The 19,379-nt window shown below is 40.1% G+C and overlaps 1 protein-coding gene across 2 annotated transcripts in view; it reads right to left on the reverse strand.

Moving 5' to 3' along the window:
* The window catches only part of pgm1 (phosphoglucomutase 1), an 80,504-nt gene that overhangs the window by 13,367 nt on the left and 47,758 nt on the right, over positions 1–19,379 (reverse strand). For both annotated transcript variants that reach the window (XM_043699451.1, XM_043699450.1), the window contains exons 5-7: positions 10,480–10,670; positions 9,947–10,101; positions 6,053–6,168 (exon numbers count right to left, since the gene is read on the reverse strand). In XM_043699451.1, coding sequence (XP_043555386.1) covers positions 6,053–6,168; positions 9,947–10,101; positions 10,480–10,670 — 462 coding nt within the window. The remainder of the gene's footprint in view (positions 1–6,052; positions 6,169–9,946; positions 10,102–10,479; positions 10,671–19,379) is intronic.

Genomic DNA, 19,379 nt, shown 5'->3' on the forward strand with positions numbered 1-19,379 from the left:
CGGCAGAAGAATTTAAAAAGTCAACCTCAGAAAGCTGTGTCTTCAAACAGATAGTCAATACCAAGTGTAACAAGGAACAAAGAAGCTACTTCTGATAAGGAGGTAAGATGCAGACTTGATGGCTTCAGAAGGGTAGTCAATATTGTAGATGAAAGAACTCTAAAGAATCATCAATAATATCATATCATAGGTCTGAAGGACAGAAAACTACAAGAATTGAACACCAGAACTCCCCCTTAGCAGAACTTTGAAGAACAACACTGCACAAGGATTGAACCCTGGACACTTCAAGAGTTAAATATTTTTGGTTGGTATTATAGCTAAATTCCACCAGTATTGTGTTGTGTTATGGCGCTTAATTTGCTTACTTGAGGGGTCTTATTTTGATTTTTATGTAAGTTTAAATCATTGTTTCAGTTGGTGAGATTTCTGAATAAGTAACAAAATTAACTTGTGGTGATTCACCCACACTGTACTTGCGCCGAACTTTTCTACACTTATCTCCTGGTTATTGTCCTTTTTTTTCTAGCTTTAGAGAATGATTGTCATCTTTCATTCACCCTTTTGAAGATAGGCTATAAATTGGAAACAGTAATTTACCTAGACAAAGGTTTTGAGTTTTGAAGACCAAGTGGAGTTGATGTATATAAAAGCTGACACTGGCTGAGGTGAATGTGAAAAAGGAAATAAACTGTCGAGTTCAGTATAGGAAAGATCTTACTGAAGCAGTTCCACAACTGGAACAGCTCGTAGGGTTTCTTTGGGAAGATATATGGAATATAAAAGATGCAATAGCAAATCTGTATAAAACCTCAGTGAGAACACCTTGAAGAAAATATATACTTTCAGTTCCACAGAATAAAAAGAATGTCAAGACAGCACTGATTAACTGGGATTCCGAAAAAAAGAGAGAGATGGAAATACAAAGTAGATCCATCAGTATCTGGTAATAAAATGGAAATCAATCAACATTTCAGACTTCAGATATTAAAGATGAGAACACTGAAAAAGGCACACAATGAAAGAAAGGATTCATGTGCAAATGAACAATGCTCATCTTTAACATAATACAAACCCAAGGTGCTTCACAGGAGCATTACAGATCCAAATGTAACACTGAACCACATAAGGAGATATTAAAACAGACAACCAAAAGTTTAGTCAAAGAAGTAGGTTTTAAGACTGTTCTCAAAGAGTTAGAGAGACAGTGATGAGTAAAGGAGGATATTCCAGCCTAGGCAATTGAAGACACGACCACTAATGGTGAAGGGACTAAATCGGAGATGCTCCCTAGGCCAGAGCTACAGTAACAGTGATATCTCAGAGGGTTGTGGAGGAAGAGGTTAGAGAGATGGGAGGACCAAAGTCATGGAGGGAATTGAAGACCACATGAGAATTTTCAAACCGAGATATTGCTTGACTGCAATGTAAGTCAGTTGGGGTTGATGCGTGAATAGCACTTGGTGTGCATTAAGACACAGGCTGCAAAAGTTTGGGTGATTTCAAGTTTATGGGGAGGAAAATGAGAGAGACCATTCAGAAACATTATTAATAGCCAATTTCAAAGATAATGAAGGCATGTGAGAGTTCTTAAGCAAAAGATGAGCAGAAACAGGATAAGTTGGGCCATATTATGCAAGGAGAAAGTGAGGACTGCAGATGCTGGAGATCAGAGCTGAAAATGTGTTGCTGGAAAAGCGCAGGTCAGGCAGCATCCAAGGAACAGGAGAATCGAAGTTTCCTGAAGAAGGGCTTATGCCCGAAACGTCGATTCTCCTGCTCCTTGGATGCTGCCTGACCTGCTGCGCTTTTCCAGCAACACATTTTCAGCCCATATTATGCAAGTGCAAATAGGTGTTCGTTATGATGGTGCAAATGAGCTGGGGAACTCAAATTGGAGTCAAATGACTCGAAGGTTGCACATGACAGCCTTAATCTCAGACTATTTCTAGGGACAGGAACGGAGTCAATAACTAGGGAATTGAATTTGGAAGCAGACTTGTTCCTGGGATAGTGGGACTGATTTGATTTGATTGATTGTCACACGTAGCAAAATACTGTGAAAAGTATTGTTTTGGATGTTATCCAGACTGCCCTATGAAGAGAGATTAGGAAACTGATCCTGTATTCTCCAGATTTCAAAGAGTAAGAGGCGATCTCATTGAAACCTGCACAATGCTTGGAGGGATAGAGAGTTGGAGACTCTAGTACCAGGGAACTTAATATTGAAATGCGGGGAAAGACACTTAGGATTGAGATAAGGAGAATTTTGTTTTCCTCGGGGGTTATGCATTTTTGGAGTTGTCTACCCCACAAGGCCATGGAAGATCAGTCTTAAATATGTTTGAAATAGAGATTGATGGATTTGTAAAGACCAATGACACAAAGGGACATACAGACACTGTGGAAACAGGCACTGAAATAGATGATCAGTTGTGGCTATATTGAATAGCAGAGCAGTTATAGATGAGCTTGATGGCTTCCTCCTACGTGCCTTCTGTGGGAATGCCGGCACAGCCATTGCTTGCTTGTTAAACTGCGGGCTGATATAAACCATAGGAAATTGAGCTGTTTTCATTAGAACAACAGGAGAGTAGAATCATTTGTGAGTGTTTAAAAATATGAATAGACAAACTCCCAAATTCAGATAATCTTGCAAATAAAATTGAAAAAGCATTTAATTTTGATACATTACTCGATTCACAGCCACGTTATTATGTTGAGATTTGGAAATTGGTCCCAAAAGGCTTGCCTTTAAAAATCAGTAGTAAAACTGAATCTTTCATTAAACACATATCAATAAATTGTGCTGTGAAGCAATTTAGCCAAGAATTCAGAGAGGATTAAAGGAAATCACTGTGATTTATACTAGGCATGGTTCCATGAGCACAAACACATCCATTTTCCTGGAGTAATCTCAACACACAGTAGTAGAAACCCAATACCCCTGGGTATTGAAGCAAATTATAGAGCTCCATCCAAGGTCAACACAAGTCAGGAAGCAACCTATAACCTACCAGTCTGTGTGACTTGGTACCACACTAAGTGGTGGCATTACACGAATTTCTCAATCATTTACTACCATACTGAGTTTTCAGTGCATGTGATCACTTCTAAGTTATTAAATATAACTTTATCATTGCTATTCTACCTCTGCATAGTTATTTTAATTCTTAGAACATAGAAAAGTACAGCACAGAACAGGCCCTTTGGCCCACGATGTCGTGCCGAGGGTTCATCCTAATGTAAAATAAAGTAACTTAACCTATGCACCCCTCAACTCACTGCTATCTATGTGCATGCCTAGCAGTCGCTTAAATGTCCCTAATGACTCTGCTTCCACCACCACCGCTAGCAACTCATTCCATGCATTCACAACTCTCTGCATAAAGAACCTGCCTCTGATGTCCACTCTATACCTTTCTCCTAATATCTGAAAACTATGATCCCTCGTACCAGTTAATCCTGCCCTGAGGAAAAGTCTCTGGCTATTGACTCGATCCATTCCTCTCATTATCTTGTATATCTTGCTCAAGTCACCTCTATTCCTCCTTCTCTCCAGTGAGAGAAGTCTGAGCTTACTCAACCTCTCTTCATAAGGCAAGCCCCCAGTCCAGGCAGCATCCTGGTAAACCTTCTTTGCATCCTCTCCAAAGCCTCTGTATCGTTTCTATAGTAGGGCGACCAGAACTGGACACAATCTTCCAAGTGTGGTCTCACCAGAGATTTGTAGAGCTGTAGCTATTGTGGTACACATAATGCCTATTTTCTTATTCAATTGAGTGGTGGTTGGCATGGGATTTTGTCTGGGAATTCCCTTCAATGTCATTTAACAGAAGCAGTGCTTCTGTTCACTGTTTTCAGGAAACACTGCCAGTGCCTACTGAAAATTTGTAACTTAGGATATCCAAATCCAAAGAACGAGTGTGCTCACAGTGGAGAACAATATAGACTACTGCTAGTCAGTAGCTTACTTAATGACAAGGGATTAAAAGTAGTACATCATAAAAATCAAAGCAAACTATGATCAAATGAGCTACTCCATGATATGATTTAAGCGTTGTTATCAAGTACAGAAATATTTTTGGAGTAATATACCACACTAAGACTCCTAGTACATATGTACCTCTACAAAGCTAAAAAGACACAAAGTGACTTACCTTACCATACATAATTCCTCTTATTTTTACCATGCAGAATTACAAAGACACTGTTCAAAAGGCACCAAGCACCCTACCTAACCTCACCAACATGACAATCTTTCAGAAGCAATGAGAGCTAATAGTGGGCGGCACGGTGGCACAATGGTTAGCACTGTTGCCTCACAGCGCCAGAGATCCGGGTTCAATTCCCGCCTCAGGCGACTGACTGTGTGGAGTTTGCACGTTCTCCCCGTGTCTGCGTGGGTTTCCTCCGGGTGCTCCGGTTTCCTCCCACAGTCCAAAGATGTGCAGGGTCAGGTGAATTGGCCATGCTAAATTACCCGTAGTGTTAGGTAAGGGGTAAATGTAAGGGTATGGGTGGGTTCGCTTCGGCGGGTTGGTGTGGACCTGTTGGGCCGAAGGGCCTGTTTCCACACTGTAATGTAATCTGTAAAAATCTGTAATCTGTAATAGACAACTATGAAAACTGCAATTATTGTAATAACTTTACAATCTTAAGAAGTTTATTGAATATTATAGAAATAGCTTTTTCAGAGTCTTAAAAAAGTTCCCATAGCATTTTCCTTGGCTGACAAACAGCAGGACAAAGGCCATTAACTCTGTTAAGGACAGGTCACTAGTACAGACAGTGAAACAAGAAATTCTTAACCCTAAAAGGACCCTTGATTTAACTGAGCAAAGAAAAATTAAAGAGGATACCCTAACAAGTGATCAGCCACAGCATGATTTCATCAGCTTTTGCTGGAAATAAGAGAAATTATCTTGTAATTCTGTACTTTGCTAATAAGCTACTGAACAACAGATTGCCATAAGACTGCTGGAAATAAAGAAATAAAGTGTAGAAATGGACTCTTTTCCAAAGTGATCCATGTTTCAGCCCAACACCCTCACTACCTGAAGAAGAATGAGATCAGGACAGATTGCCACATTCAGCCAAGAGATCAGTTTCATTCATCAATTTATCTGATGTGGGACCAATAAACATTGTAAAGAAGCTGCCTCTCCCAGCCATGAAAATCTACACTCCCTCACGTCATTCTTAACTGTTACAGGGTAGCAAGGCTTTTCTGTCTACTTAGCTTGAATATTGTTAATTCTAAATAAACTGTTTTAAAATCACCCCCAGAAATCAACACCATTGTAGATATCCTGCGATTCCCAAACGAAACTCTTACACAATGCAACTGCAACACAAGTTGAAACCAGGCAATCTTGATACTCCCCAGGCATCTAAAACATGCTCACATTCCAACCAAAGACACTGGACAATAATCATAAATAGGATCCCTAACTCATTTCTACCTTCATTCACCAAGAGGTGCTGAAAGTATTGCCACCCACTTCTCTTATTTGCACCCTATCTGAAATCAGCCAAATCAATACACAGCAAAGATCAGAATGGAGGCCTCAAAATCCCCATCCCTCAGTTGTCTACAGCCTTCCAGTTAACATTAAATTTTAACATAGTGTGAATCATGCATTAAGTGCCTTTGTACTCTAAGCATTCAAAAGGAAAAAGCCAAACAAGCTCTCAGTTCATGGTTGCTGAAAGACATACAATAGTGATCCAAAGATGAGTTACCTCAGTTTTTGATCTACTGTGGTATTAACCACTTGGCGGCGCTGGAAATATAACTTCAGTTTCAGCATTGCCAATGCACCACATATTTGCTACATCAAGTTTCTACATCATTACATGACAATGCAGTTCAATTGTGAGTACGTTCCCACAGGTGTAGTAGCACACAGCCATTAAACAGTTTAAAATTTCACATTTAAAAAAAATCTTTCAACTGGAGGAAATAAGTAGTCCAACTGCACAAAAGTAATTTCTTTACCAAATTAAAAATCTTTCTTTTATTTCCCAAACAGAAAATAAAACACCTTACCAGTGCCAAAGCTTTCTTCTCCACAAAGGGAAAGTTTGTTGGCATCCATCAGATTTCCAAAGAACTTCCATCCAGTAGGAGTCTCATACAAGGCTATTTTTGTGGCCTTGGCAACCCTTCAAAAAGAGGAGTTAAGAAATCCAGTTTTCAACGTTGTTCAACTTGTTAAGAAAATTGCCCCAAAATGTACCCTTTATGCATTGTAGAATTGATCTCACATCTACAGATCCAGCCATGAAAGGAGAATATGTGGAATAGAATGAGGAGGGTGCCAAGGACAGATCTTTGAGAGATTGCAGAGGTATTAGTGAGGGACCAGAAAGAAAAACCAACGCTGGAATGCACTCATTACAACTGGATAGAGAAGAGTGCAACCAGATTGAGGGTAGGTCACTGAGCCAGACCATAGAGTAAAGGCATTGGAGGAGGTTTGTCAACAATGTCAAAAACTGCAATAATCTCAAGCAGATCAGAGGATTACGGTAGATTAATAATGTCCATTGGTCACACTTATGGAAGGAGTTATTTGTGCATTAGACTAGAACCATCTTAGTGCTGTGGCTGGATCAGAAACTAAATTCAGAGATTCAAACGTTGTCTGAAGAAAACATGAAGACAGTTGTTGTGGTTCTGTTCGCCAAGCTGGGAATTTGTGTTGCAGACGTTTCGTCCCCTGTCTAGGTGACATCCTCAGTGCTTGGGAGCCTCCTGTGAAGCGCTTCTGTGATCTTTCCTTCGGCATTTGTAGTGGTTTGAATCTGCCGTTTCCGGTTGTTAGTTCCAGCTGTCCGTTGCAGTGGCCGGTATATTGGGTCCAGATCGATGTGCTTACTGATTGAATCTGTGGATGAGTGCCATGCCACTAGGAATTCCCTAGCTGTCTCAGTTTTAAAAATCCAATATCTCCCATTTAAAACAGAAATTAAACATGCTTATTTCCTCTCAGAGGGCCCTGAATTCGTACATCTCTTCCTGAAAATGTGATGGAAGCAGAGCCATTGAATGTTTTTTTTTTAAGGCAGAGGGAGAGAGATTCAAGATGTTCCTGAATAATGGACCAGTCTTGAAGGACTGAATAGTCTATCCCTGCAGGCATGGCACTCATCCACAGATTCAATCAATAAGCACATCGATCTGGACCCAATATACCGGCCACTGCAACGGATAGCTGGAACAACCGGAAGCGGCAGATTCAAACCACTACAAAAGCCGGAGGAAAGATCACAGAAGCATTTCACAGGAAGCTCCCAAGCACTGAGGATGTCACCTAGACAGGGGACGAAACGTCTGCAACACAAATTCCCAGCTTGGCGAACAGAACCACAACAACGAGCACCCGAGCTACAAATCTTCTCACAAACTTTGAAAACATGGAGACAGATTTGGAAGGCAACAATATGTCAATAACTTTCTCTCTAAAGAAAGATTGAGGATGCAATGGTAGCTTGCAAGAACAGTGAGTCAAGGGAAGCTATATTCAGGTCAGGGCGTTGACAGTGATTTTGATAGGAAGCAACACAGTAAGAATAGAATAGAACAGAATAAAATAGAATACGCATCATAATTATCTAATTTTCCCCTACAACTATCTTACTTAATCTACTCCAACTATTCTGTAGCACCACGCTGGATAAATAATTTTTTTGCTAAACTTAAAGAAATAAGTGTAACATCAGAGATGTTAAGATGGTTAGAAGTTTAGTGTGAATGGGAACAACAGGGTAGCAATCGGACCCATGGATAAGATGAACTCAAGAAACGCATGAGGGAGATACAGGTCAATCTCGAGAAAAGTGTGCGTTTAAGAACAGAACACAGGGAATCCTTAAGTAAGTTTGGCTTGGTGGACAAGAGAAAGGAAAATGGGTGGAATACAGCAGAAGCCATTGAACAGATTGTCTCTATATTGGCGATACAGAAATTAATGAGATGACTGTATTTAATGCTAGTGACATGGATGGAGTAAGTCAGGAAGAGAGGTTTAAGAAATTGGTAATGTGGAAATACTGATATCTATGCTCTTGAGTGTTATGGCGCTTGAGGAGGGGAAAGCCTAATGGTGCTTATTTATGGCTAACTCATTATGTATTTTACCATTGTCTGTCTCACAATGAACATAACTTAAAAAGGTATGTGCACAAGCAAGCATTAAAATTATGCAAAATAAAGCATTTCTCTTTGAAAAATATCTGTCTCAAATTTTACTGAAACACTAAATGTACTAGTCATTTGTCAACATTATCCCCAACCTGTATCACCTTTTTAACAAATGTCAAATGATACTGATTCAAAGACTTTTTTCACCCAAATGATATCCACAGACTACTTTAAAAAAAACTTTAAAATAAAAACCGAAGGCAGGCTCCATCTCAAATGTTAAATTCTTGACTTTCAAACATATGTTTGCAACACAGTGTCTATAGATAAGAAGCTTTTGTAAGGGACACATGGAGAAGAGAAAAGCTAAAGCTGTCCAATTCAAGCAGCACAATAACAAGAAGTAGTCATTGGGTCCCACTACTAAGAATGATCAACAATGCTTGCATTACTGAGAAGCAGTTCTAAGCATTCAGGCACTGAAGGAAAGCAAGATGAAGCATCCCACACATCTTTCAGAAACTCTCAGATAGGTTTCTTAGCTGTAATGCAGACACCTAAATATTCTCTTTGGAAGCTAACATAAGTTGCGCTTATTGAAAATATATTGAAAGAATAGGAATAAAATTAAAGAGTATTAAAGGAGACTATTAATGTTAGTGCACCATCTCAAATCAGAGAAAAGTGGACATGGGGAGGAAATAAACAGCGCAGTCAACCACAGTATGTAGGATGCATGAAAATGGATAATTGCTGCCAGCATTTGAACAGTAAAGACTAATTCTGTGAATTTAAGTTCAAATTTAAATCAGATAACCTTATAATCTCCACCTTGGCATCAGATAGGGAAGACACAAGAGTATTACTTTGCCATTAGAATAAGACAGGATTAGTGGTACCTACTGAAACGTTCACAGTCAAGCCCAATACTTTTGATTGAATAGAGACAGACACAGGCAGTAGGAAATATTGAAAACATACAAAATACATAAAGGCAGAGAAATCAGAACATAATTTGAGCAGGGAATGTATTGGTTGTTTAAACACCATCTCTTGAAAAATATTTTAGTAAAATGTTGCAAACCACAAGTCTTTGGCATATCCTGAAACTTCAACTATTATTTTCAGAAGTACAAAAGGAATAATGTAGTTTTGATTAAAATTTATTAGGTCAGTCTTATTTTTAAAAGCCCTTGATTAGCATCACCTCTAGCACAGTGGTGGCTGCAAATGTGGTAGCTGGACAACATGTAAGTGTCTTTGCTGAATGGGAAACAATGAAACAGTGATAATAGGGAGCATTTTCTGATTAAAGGCAATTTTATCATCGGAAGCATTCAAAAGAAACTTAACTAATACAAAAACTTATTTTTAAGATCCTCTTGTTCTATTCATTTATCTTGGTTTTGAAAAAAAAGTATCAACAGCCACAACACCATTGGTGATACTATTTTAGAATAATTACTGAGTTCAATAATGTTTGGGAGCTGATTTACCAACAGTAATAAATAAGTAAGCTTTGCACAAAATTGAAGAAGAATACAGGGTTTAGACTTTTAATAGGACATGGTTAGTTTGCTGAGTTGAATGCAGAAGATGTTAAGAGAAGTTGGAGTTTATCTATTCTGGTGATTCTGTGAAAAGCACAAAAGATTGTTTGTTTTTCATGAATGATGTTTTAAAAAAAAAATTGTCTCAAAGGCAATAATTCCAAACGAATGGAAAAGAAAAAGAAAAAGAAAAAGCAGGTAGATTGTAAGTAATTACAGTTTCAAAGTATAAGTAAACCATACCCACCGGTCCAGTGCTCCACTAGTGGGCATGCTGCGAGCGAATCCACGTACACCAGTCTGTTGAAAGTACGGAATAGTGAAGATATTTGCAGCAATCACAGCCACAGAATCAGATGGGTTTACGAAGAATCCATGCTTTCCAAGGATCATGTTCCGATCCTGCAGTAACACAAGTACAGCTGAAATTAATTTTTATTCATGTAATCAGGAAGAAAAAAATTAATAGATTTAATATTCTATCCTCAGTAAAACAGACAGCAAAAGTAGGCTATTACATCAGGAGTGATATGATTAAGAATATTCTAATGCAGTCGCAGAATGGTATAATCTGTCTTTATGTGCAAAGTTTCCATTTACTGTTTAACAGTCAGCCCCATGTGACTTAACAGAATGGAAGCGTGACTTCAAAGCGAGATATATGTTTACTCAAATCATTTCAATACCATTTAATAAAGGTCACTAGCATTGAACTAGAAAGTTCTAATACAGCAACTCTGTATTAAAGCTCCGACAGAATATCAAAATGTTTTTCCTTACACCGTCACCGTCAAACGCAGCTCCAAAGTCATAGTCTCCTGTCTGCATTGCCTGCACTAGGTCTGCAGCATATGTCAAATTTGGATCAGGATGGTGCCCACCAAAGTCTTCAAGAGGCACGCAGTTCACTGCTGAGTTTGCAGGAGCACCAAGTTCTTCACACAGAATCTTCTTAACGTAAGGACCCATAACTATCACAGAATAAAATTAATGAACCAAACATTCTGATGAAAAGCTCTGCTTACGGGCAAGTTTTAAAAAAATCAGAAAATGACATAAAAACAACAGGCAGAACATATCAAATTTGAACCTAAACAAAGTACTTTTACCATTGTAGCAGTTGCGTATTTAACATCACAGTTCTGAACATGCAAAACTGCTTAAATGATTTGTGACATTCCTCATCCACCTTGAATATCTCTTCTCCATGTGCAGACTTGAACTGGGATGTAGTAACACAAATTCTGAATGTTCTTTCAAATAAGAGGCAGCAACTCTTCACTTGGTGCAGCTAAACATAGGTGCCACAGGTTTAGTACTCCATTCAACAAGAATGGGGGAGGGCATCTTGAGTGTTGACTGACTCCCCACCTCTTTAAGTGGGATAGCTCACCAAATCAGACTCCAATCAGCCAATTAAAAGTTGACTGTTGAATAACAAACATCAAAAATGAAGATCAGCCATACCAGACACTACTGACAGAGGGCCAGCAGCGTTTAGATCCGAGATCTCATTGCTGGAGGCTCAGGCTTTAACAGCTGAAATGGTGAGAAGTCGCTTTCTTTTGGACCTCGTGGGGTGTGGGTTGCAGGGGTGGGAGGAGAGGGCAGGGATGGCTTTCAGTGGTCAGTCGTTCGCTTCCATTGGCAGCAGACTGGGGAGAATTGAGGCCCTGTGTCCAAAGTAACAGGCAAATCACCCCACTTTCTCAGTCGGAAACCAGACACTTTTCTAATCAGTCCAGTGTTACATTGAGGTCCTAAAGTGGCTGGTAACTGATCACTTTCAGGTCTTAATTGGTGTGGGGGGGGTCAAGCAGGTCACCCATGGAACTTCTCACCTAGCACTCAACTGCAGAGATGGTGGGCAGAGAGTGAGCATCTCCAGAGCCAACTGTCCCAATTATTTGCCCTTTCTGCACCTTCACCACCACTGTGAGGGAGAGGATAAACATGTCAAGAACATGAGCTTGGGAATTTGGTAAGCAAGGGTGAAGTTCCAGTCTTAACAACTAACAGCTTAAAAACAAAAGCAGCAATAAAAGTGACAAGTGAGAGCAATTGGAAGAGCAGAGGCTTCAAGAAGCTGAAGTTGGGGAGGGAGAGCCATCCATGATTCACTGAACTACCACTTGAAAAACATGACATCACATGGAAACAGGTCTGTGAATGGTGAGTATTTTGCTTGTTTCTTTCAAAATTCCTGTAATTCAGAATGATTCAAAAGCACGATTCCTAGGGTAGTTATCTCGGAATTATTCCCAGTACCACCTGCAAGTGAGTAAAGATGTAAGAAGATTGAGAGAATGAGTGGCTGGAAAACGTGTTAGGTGGGAGGGCTTTAGATGGCACAATCAAAATTACAGAAAAATAACAAAGATGCGTTCTTTACAGTGGGTTTGGGACTTGAAAACAGTCCTGACTTCTGTTTACCTGCTCTTGGAGGGAAGATTGAGCAAGAGACAAACAAGCCCAACTAATTAAAACATATTTGTTTAGATTCATTAACGAACGGTGTAGAAGGAAGCTGGTTACTTTATCTGTGAACCACCCTGCTTTTGTATTTCAGTCCAACATATGAGAGATCACCTTGCAAAAATACTTTAATGTAGTTAACGGAGAGTGAATTATTTACTTTATTAATTAATTTGAAACAAGCTACAAGAGGGAACAAGAGCTCACAGGTTCAAACCAGCATAAGGTTTGACCTAATATCAGCAAATGGTTCACAGAAGAACCATCCTTAAAATGGATTCCCTGATATAGTGCAGGTGAATATCCTGGAATATATTTCCAAGAGGGAAATTTAGGGATATCCTGGATAGCTAAGTAGACTTATTTATTGTATTATCTGGCAATATTGGCAGTGGGGGAAAAAAAGCATGCTGTAGATGTCAGTGTATAAGGTGTTAAACCTCCAGTTGCTGCCCTATGAACTGGTGTATGAGAGCTGCTCTGCAGGTGTGCCTGCCGGATTACATTCAGGTGACTTTTAGTAATCGAGGGTACCTGCTTGAAGTAGGTGTTATGCTCCTTAAATGTACAAATTGGGAGTCCATGACCAGCTGGAGAACCTCGAATTCCGATTTTTGAGAAGATTTGGAGCTCAGGTTGAGGTTCAGGTTGTAGATTTGCTCGCTGAGCTGGTAGGCTTATTCTCAGATGTTTAGTCACCATGCTAGGTAACATCATCACTAAGCCTCTGGTGAAGCGCTGGTGTTCTGTCCCACTTTCTGTGTGTCTTGGTCTGTTAAGGTGGGTGATGTCACTTCCGGTACTTTTTCTCAGAGGTTGGTAAATGGGGACCAATTTGATGTGTTTATTGGTGGAGTTTCGGTTTGAATGTCAGGCCTCTAGGAATTCCCCTGTGTCTCTGTTTAGCCTGTCCTAGGATGGATGTGTTACCCTAGTTGAAGTGGTCCTTCTTGTCTGTAAGGATACTAGAGGTAGTGGGTCATGTCTTTTGGTAGCTGGTTGGTGTTCATGTATCTTGGTGGCTAGTTTCCTACCTGTCTGTTCGCTGTAATGTTTGTTGCAGCCCTTGTACCAGAGCCTCACTGATGTTACCTAGTATGGTGACGAAACATCTGAGAACAAACCTTCCTGCTCAGCGAACAAACTTACAACCCGAACCTTGAATTCCAAATCAAGGATCAAATGAAAGAAGCCTAAGCCCTCTAACCAGCAATCCGTAAAGGAACTGTTGAAATCTACATGAAGAGAAATTTCCTTTCTTCTGCAGGCCCAGGAGAAGAAATGTTTTCCTGAGACAATGAAAGTTACCAGTTTGCTCCCCCTGCTGCCTCTTCTTTCAGCCCACTCCAACTTGCCAGCTAGCTCAATGTAGAAAGTACTGATTTCACACATGCTGTCCCTAACCAGTAAACTATAGTAAGGAAGATCTGATCAAGCATCACCAGACTTGAAACGTTAACTTTGCTTTCTCCCCACTGATGCTGAGTTTCTCCAGCAATTTCTGATTTTTGTTTTTGACCTAGAGTAGGATGTCCACTTGGCATTTTCACCTTGCCAGCCGCATTAAAAATTAAGTCAAAAACCAAATATAATTCAGCATAAGGGGTAGCTCAGTGGTTAGCACTGCTGCCTTACAGCCCCAGGGTCCCAGGTTCAATTCCAGACTTGGGCAACCCTGTGGGTTCCCTCCGGGTGCTCTGGTTTCCTGCTATATTCCAAAGATGTGCAGGTTATGTGAATTGGCCATGCTAAATTGCCCACAGTTTTCAGGAATGTGTCAGTTTTAGTCAGGGGTAATATAAAGTAATAACCTAGAGAAATGGCTCTGGGTAGGATACTCTTCAGAGGGTCAGTGTGGACTTGTTGGGCTTAATGGACCATTTCCACACTGTAGGGATTCTATGATTTAGCATCCAGAGTCATCAATCTACAAACTCCATGCCTGTTAGAACTCATCAAAATTACTGGCTGAAAAATCTGAAGTGAAGTAGCAGCAAAGGTGTACGGAAAATACAGGTTACAGTTAAAAATAACATTCTGAACTGAAAATTCCATAATTCATAAATAATAACAAGATGTAATTAATATTTTACACAGTTGGATCTTATAAAAATTACAGCAAGGCAATGGGTCTTAAGAGATGCATAATTAGCACTGCTTCACCAATTCGGTTCATTCTTCAGTGGAACACAAATATTTGTCATCATTTTTAGAGTAGTTATATTTCCATTCAGCATTCTTCACAGATTTAGCAGCGCTTACTAACGTGACACCTATTTTGCAGCTGCTGTCATCAGTTAATATTACAATGGTCAAAAGCTTGAAGCACCTGAGTGGGCAGTTTGGGAATTAGAAAGAGGGAGAACATGCTCATAGTCAGCAACTCATCTTGACGAAGGATCCACTGGTAAAGGGGGTCGTTGGTAAAGAGTTTTCATGCTAGAATTGGCTGCACCATCTAAATGATGAACAACTGCCTCATGTTACTGACAGACTAGGATACAGCTTATGAATGTCTCATCAGCATGTATGTAATCTTACAAAAAGCTTTTTCTTCAAATAAAATTACATTAATTTTTTTTTCAGTATTTATTTTTCTGTCATTATACAAATTGAACCAGGGGGCATCCTGAAAGTCTGGTGTCATAGTTAATGTCAAAACAGTTTGGTAATGAGCTCTACAATATTCAACACAAAGCCTACTTTACTGTAAGACATGGAACTTGCAACTAGCACAACCACCCTCATACAGCTGGCATCAATACTAATACTCACCAGAATTGTAGTGCTCTTACCAATATGTAGGGATATTCAACTCAATGAGAGGGGAGAATTAATACATTCACATTATAGGTGAGAAATTGGAATCACTAATATACATTTTCAGAGAGCTACAAGTGTCCCCAGAACTTCAACTCATGGCACACTGACCTGTGGGGTAAATTGAGGGGACATTATATTGACAAAGGTATTAATATGGATGCAGTGAATGTCCTAGGTGCATCTGGCTAGCTAAATCATGATGTCAATCAGCATTAAGTTTGATTTAACATCAGTAGTTTCAGTTTGTAATGCAATTATGCAACTAATTCCCTCTCTTAACTTTGCACAGCTGATCTATTGAAAGGGATAATCAACCATCTACTGTACACAGTAATTTCTAGTTGGTTTCTTTCAGCAGTCTAAGTGACGGAAACTTTTGATAGTTGTATAGACTGTAAATGATGCAAGTCAACATTTGAAATCTTGACAAAATTAGCTAATGGTTTTTGCACACCAGCTGCATTTGAGCCACCACAGCAAATCAAAGTGTTGCTACAGGCTGGAAATAATTCAAATCAGTGCAAAATAATTGTGCACTGTGATCCCCATGCCTATTGACAGAGTTCCCATCAGGTTTAGCTTGCACTGTTAAACTTGTGTGATGTGAATCAATTGCTAAGACTTTAATTGAACCTCATTCATAGAAACTCATTTCACTTCACTCTAGCGTCAAGTCAGGGTCTGGATTTTGCAAATGCAAAGGGCCAGAGATTCCACCTTCAAATCTGAAAAAAAAAGCTAGGAATGTCCAAAAACTGCATAACTCCAGTAACTCTAGAATAATAGGCAAGATAGGAATTCAATTTATCCCTTTGTAATCCAGACACATTGAAGCCAAGTGTTGTCACTGGGGAGACAAAGGAATTTTGACACCACACAGCGGCATGGTGGCTCAGTGGTTAGCAGTGCTGCCTCACAGCGCCAAGGACCCGGGTTCCAGCCTCAGGCGACTGTGTGGAGTTTGCACATTCTGCCCGTGTCTGTGTGGGTTTCCTCTGGGGGCTGCGGTTTCCTCCCACAATCCAAAGATGTGTAGGTTGGGTGAATTGGTCATGCTAAAGTTAGATGCATTAGTCAGGGGGAATGGGTCTGGGTGGATCCTCCTCTTCGGAGGATCGGTGTAGACTAGTTGGGGCCTGTTTCCACACTGTCGGGAATCTAATCTAATCAGATCAGAATAAACCAACAACCTTCTTATTCCACCTACTCTGTGTACACCTCTGTACAAAATGAAACACAACTGATGACAGTAAGTTTCTGATGGTTTATAATAATCTATATAATACTACCTATATATTTCCACAGTCACATAGCTTTATACTAGCAATAGTCCACCCTCAAGAGTTTAAATCTGCTGTGACTGACAAACAGATAAACAGGTCTATTTATCAAGTTGTTAATTTGTATTGTTTCATTCCAAGAGATGATTTACATACACGCAGCGTACAAAGAGCAAATTTCATAGCTATTACAATAAATAATGTTTTTGTATTATTTAAACAAACCTCTACTATGTCTCCTTATTCCTGTATCAAAGAAGCAGAAATAAGAGTTTTCCAATGCAATGGGTGAAAGTTGTTTTCCGATTATGCAGACGAGTTGAAGAAATTTTTATTTTTTAGGCATGGGTGAAATAATTAACCACCCTTCAGGATGCTGCATCAAAGGTTATAGCAGAAAATAAAAGCTCATGATGTAGGAGGTAACATATTAGCATGGATAGAAGATTGGTTGCCAGGCAGAAAAGAGAGAGTATGCATAAATGGACCTTTGGTTGCCAGGCTGTGACAAGTAGCATCCCACTGGGTTCTATGCTGGGGCCTCAAGCTTTTCACAATTTATGTAATGATTTAGATGAATGGAGTGAAGGCACAGTAGCTAAATTTGTAGGCAAGACCAAGGTAGGTAGGAAGGAAAGTAAGTTGAGAAGACGCAGGAAGTTGCAGATAGATATAGACAGGTTGAGTGAAAAATCTGGCAGATGGAGTGCAATGTGGGAAAATGTAAAGCTGTTCACTTTGGCAGGAGGAACAAAACAGCATTACTTAAATGGACAATGGCTGCAAAAGTCCAAGGTGTAGAGGGATTTCGGTGTTTTGATTCAGGAGTCAGAGACAGCTGGTATGCATCTACAATAAATAATCAAAGCAACTAATGGAATGCTATCCTTTTGTAGGAGAGAAACTGAACATAATAGTAGATGCATTATGCTTCAGTTATACACAGCATTGATCAGGTCATGTCCTGAATATTATGCGCAGTTTTGGTCTCTTTCTTTAATGGAAGATGTAAATGAGTTGGAGGTGGTTCAGAATAAGTTTACAAGATTTATACCTGGAATGAGTGGGTGTTTTTGAGGATAGGTTGTACAGGTTTCTGCTGGAATTTTGATTTGATTTATTATTGTCACATGTACGGAGACAGAGTGAAAAGTATTGTCTTGCATGCTACCCAAACAAATCATATCTTACATAAGTACATCAGGGTAATGGAACAGAATGCAGATATTACAGCTACAGAGAAGAGGAAGAGAAAGATCAAATGTAATATATGAGAGATGCGTTCATAAGTCTGATAATAGTGGGGAAGAAGCTGTTCTTGAATCTGTTGCTATGTGTTGTCAAACTTTTGTATCTTTTGCCTCATGGAAGAGGGTGGAAGAGAGTATAATGGAGGTGGAAGGGTCTTTGATTACGATGGCTGCAGTCCGAGGTAGCAGGAAGTATAGATGGGAAGGCTGTTTTTCATGATGGGCTACGATCACAACTCTCGAACTTCTCGCGGACTTGAGTAGAGCAGTTGCCGTACCAAGCTGTGATGCACCATGATAGGATGACTTGATCAAAATATAAAAGATCCTAAATGGCCTTGACAAAATGAACACAGAAAGGATGTTTCATTTTAGTTCAGAACTCTGAGGCACTGTTTTTGAATTAGGGGTCATCCTTTCAGGATAGAAAGTGGAGTTTTCCCAGCCCCTGAATGGCACTTTGGAAAAGTTGGGTGTGATATTAAACGAGCCCTCTTTTGATGTCATGACCAAACTGTTACATTTTCATGTCAAGCCTAGGTGTCATGAATGGGATTGTCACTAGTGAGTGGCAAGAGACCTATTAGCATTGATTACCCTTATTATTACTTGATTTTGCCTTATTCATAGGCGTTCTCCCATTCTCCTACCTGCAAGGTAGAAGTTAGATGCAGACAATTCCAACATCTGAACTGGTGTCTGATGACTCAAGCTCGTCATGTGCTTCTCCAACTCTTAATTGTGTGTACCTGCCATTAGCGTCTCAGAGCATGCTCCGTAGGTAGTGGCTGCATGCACTTCATATTTGTGGACTTTGACAGCCGACCTGTACTAGCCCACCAAGGCACATCTCCAAACCAATTACAGTGTACACTTGTGTTCTTCAATGCTAGACTTTGGTGTACTCAGGTACAGATCAAATTTATATTGCCGCATGGACACTGTGTACAGGGACAGGCACCCAGCTCACTGACTAGATCATGGGAGCTCAGAGCTTCTTGCTTGTTCGCTCGCTTAGTGCACACTCATTTTGTGCCTGAGTGCTCACAGCAACCGTGACTTGCCTTTTCACACTTTACCCTCTCAGCTAGAGTCTGAAGATTCTCAGTACTTCTGTTTGGTCTTACTGACCAGTGCTAACACAAAGCCAGGCAGCTTGTCATGGTCAGAAGTCATGGGATGGACATGTTGCTGTACAGCACTGTTCTTTCTCAAAGTCCCAACTATAGCATAAGCCAGAAGCCTACACTACAAACATACTGCGTTTGCCTCAAACAAATGGCCATACCTCACTCAAGAGTGATTGCTGTCAGTCATGGTATTACAATACACAGTAAGTCAAGGGCAACCTTTGATATCAGTTCAGGTGTTTGGACAATTAGAGCCAATCAGTCACTTGGATCCCACTGACCACCTTGCCTTTTTTTGTTCTATTGTGAGTCATTTTTTCCTAGAATGAGGTAAACAGAGGGGCTCACTGAGATAAAAATGTCACAGCTTTTAGTGCTGGTGCAAGTGGGGAAAAGGTTGTAATGTGTCCCAAGTGGGTCAGAGGCATAGAGGCCATGCACAATTAGTAGGGTGGGGGCATTTGTATGTGAGAACAAGTGAGGGAAAATTATTCATGTTTCAGTGAAAGGGGTAGAGCATGAGACATAGTGGGAGGTGTGTTCAAAAGCAGCGATACAGTGAGTGAGAGGCATTGGAGAGAAGATGGTGGCACTTAACCTATCAGAGCAAAGATAGTTATTGACTTTCCTGTGGAACTGCTGGTGTTCCTGACGATTGCGACTACACTGACTGAATGTGGGACTAGGCTGGCAGGATCTGTTATCATTGCCTCCTTTGCCCG

Source organism: Chiloscyllium plagiosum, chromosome 11, assembly GCF_004010195.1.
Source record: "Chiloscyllium plagiosum isolate BGI_BamShark_2017 chromosome 11, ASM401019v2, whole genome shotgun sequence".
In the NCBI taxonomy this organism is placed as follows: domain Eukaryota; kingdom Metazoa; phylum Chordata; class Chondrichthyes; order Orectolobiformes; family Hemiscylliidae; genus Chiloscyllium; species Chiloscyllium plagiosum.